Source organism: Priapulus caudatus, unplaced genomic scaffold (assembly GCF_000485595.1).
Source record: "Priapulus caudatus unplaced genomic scaffold, Priapulus_caudatus-5.0.1 Scaffold1131, whole genome shotgun sequence".
NCBI classification, from domain to species: Eukaryota; Metazoa; Priapulida; class Priapulimorpha; order Priapulimorphida; family Priapulidae; genus Priapulus; species Priapulus caudatus.
In genome coordinates, this window is record NW_014578192.1 from 30621 (window position 1) to 32356 (window position 1736).

General features: G+C 38.9%; 1 protein-coding gene across 1 annotated transcript in view; it reads left to right on the forward strand.

Annotated features, from left to right (window-relative positions):
- Positions 1-1736, forward strand: part of LOC106815502 (pollen-specific leucine-rich repeat extensin-like protein 1) — a 34058-nt gene that overhangs the window by 25494 nt on the left and 6828 nt on the right. The window contains exon 2 of the mRNA XM_014819966.1: positions 1357-1539. Within this exon, the coding sequence (XP_014675452.1) occupies positions 1357-1539 (183 nt within the window). The remainder of the gene's footprint in view (positions 1-1356; positions 1540-1736) is intronic.

Here is a 1736-nt window from a genome sequence, read left to right on the forward strand (position 1 = left end):
TACATATATATAAACTCATGTCAATTGCTTATTATAATACAGCTTCTTTGCAGCTCTTTTCGCGTCTGTCAGTTTATAACAAAGCATTAAAGTGTACTTTTAACGATTGATGCACACCGAAACATCTTTGAATGTCTTTAAGTATATATATATATATATATATATATATATATATAAACTCATGTCAATTGCTTATTATATATCTTCTTTGCAGCTCTTTTCGCGTCTGTCAGTCTATAGCAGAGCATTAACTTTAAGGTTTACTACTTATTAAGGTGTATCTACTATTTATGATAGAGGTACGCACCTATCTTTGGTCCACCTTTGTGAGATCATGTATAGACTGTGGTTGGTCAAAGAGTGTCAACGTGCTATGCTAGTTGATGGCAACATATCTAGTATAGATATATTCTATACGGCAGACAGATATATAGAAGTTAATCACCATAATTGGCACCCGTATGTCAATGTACCAAGGGTACTGTTAGAATAATTATAAAGTCGTAAAGTTTTTCTCGTCAACATTTTAGGATAAAACGATTTTGGCATTAAATGTACCAGAGGGGGGGGGGGGTTGTCAAAAACATCTAAAAGTCATGATTTTTCTGATTCATGACAAAACGTTACGATATTTTCAACTTTGGATACTTGACCCACCAGTGTAGTATAGTGTAACAGGCCTACAGAAGGTTTGGAAGCGTAGGAAATTCTAACCGAATCTATGTTCGCTGCTGCATTTGAGGCAATATTAGAACATTACAATTATCTATAATAATATATTCGTATATATATATATATATATATATATAATATATATATATAATATATATATATACGTAATATATATCGTAGTGGCGGCCAACGTTGATGTAGGAACGTCAAGCTATCATGCACATATATATTGTAGATGTCTGCCAACCTTGACATATGTAGTTGATACATAGCGTGATGTTTACATGATGTCTATACACACATGTCTATGTAATGAATATGTCTTGCAATGTTTACATACATATGTAATGCAGGTTTCATGCAACGTTCACGTATGTGATACATTTGCCGTGCAACGTTCACATAATTATGATGTATAGAGAGAGCATAGGCCCCTACATTTTTTTTTCATTATAGTTATATACCATACTATATTTTCACATACTATTTATTATATTATACTACTATGTATTATTATCTAATTATACTATTACACTACTATGCACGTGCCACTACTAACGTAATTTCAACACTTACACTAGGCCTAAACCCCAACGACGTGACCTTGGCCCTTGTCCTTGTCTGGCGCTCGTAGCCGCCATGTTGTTTCCTCGTAATAATCGTGCCCGGTGTCGCCCCCTGCAGGCCTGAGCCGCGTCGCAAACATCCGGCTGTCCGAGAACCGGATCACGCACGTGTGTCCGGGCGCGTTCGACCAGACGCCCGAACTGGAGACGGTCCGGTTTGACGAGAACATGATCACGTCCGTGTCCGAGAGTGCGTTCAATGTTACGCTGCTGCCGCGCTTCAGGGACCTGCGCCTGTCGAGTGAGTATGCGGGGAGAGGGAGAAGGAGAGGGAAAAGAGGAGGATGAGAGAGAGTAAGAGAGAGAGAGAGAGAGAGAGTAAGCGAGAGAGAGAGTAAGAGAGAAATAGGGAGAGACAGAGTATGAGAGAGAGAGAGAGAAAGAGAGAGAGAGAGAGAGAGAGAAAGAGAGAGAGAGAGAGAGAGAGAGAGAGAGAGA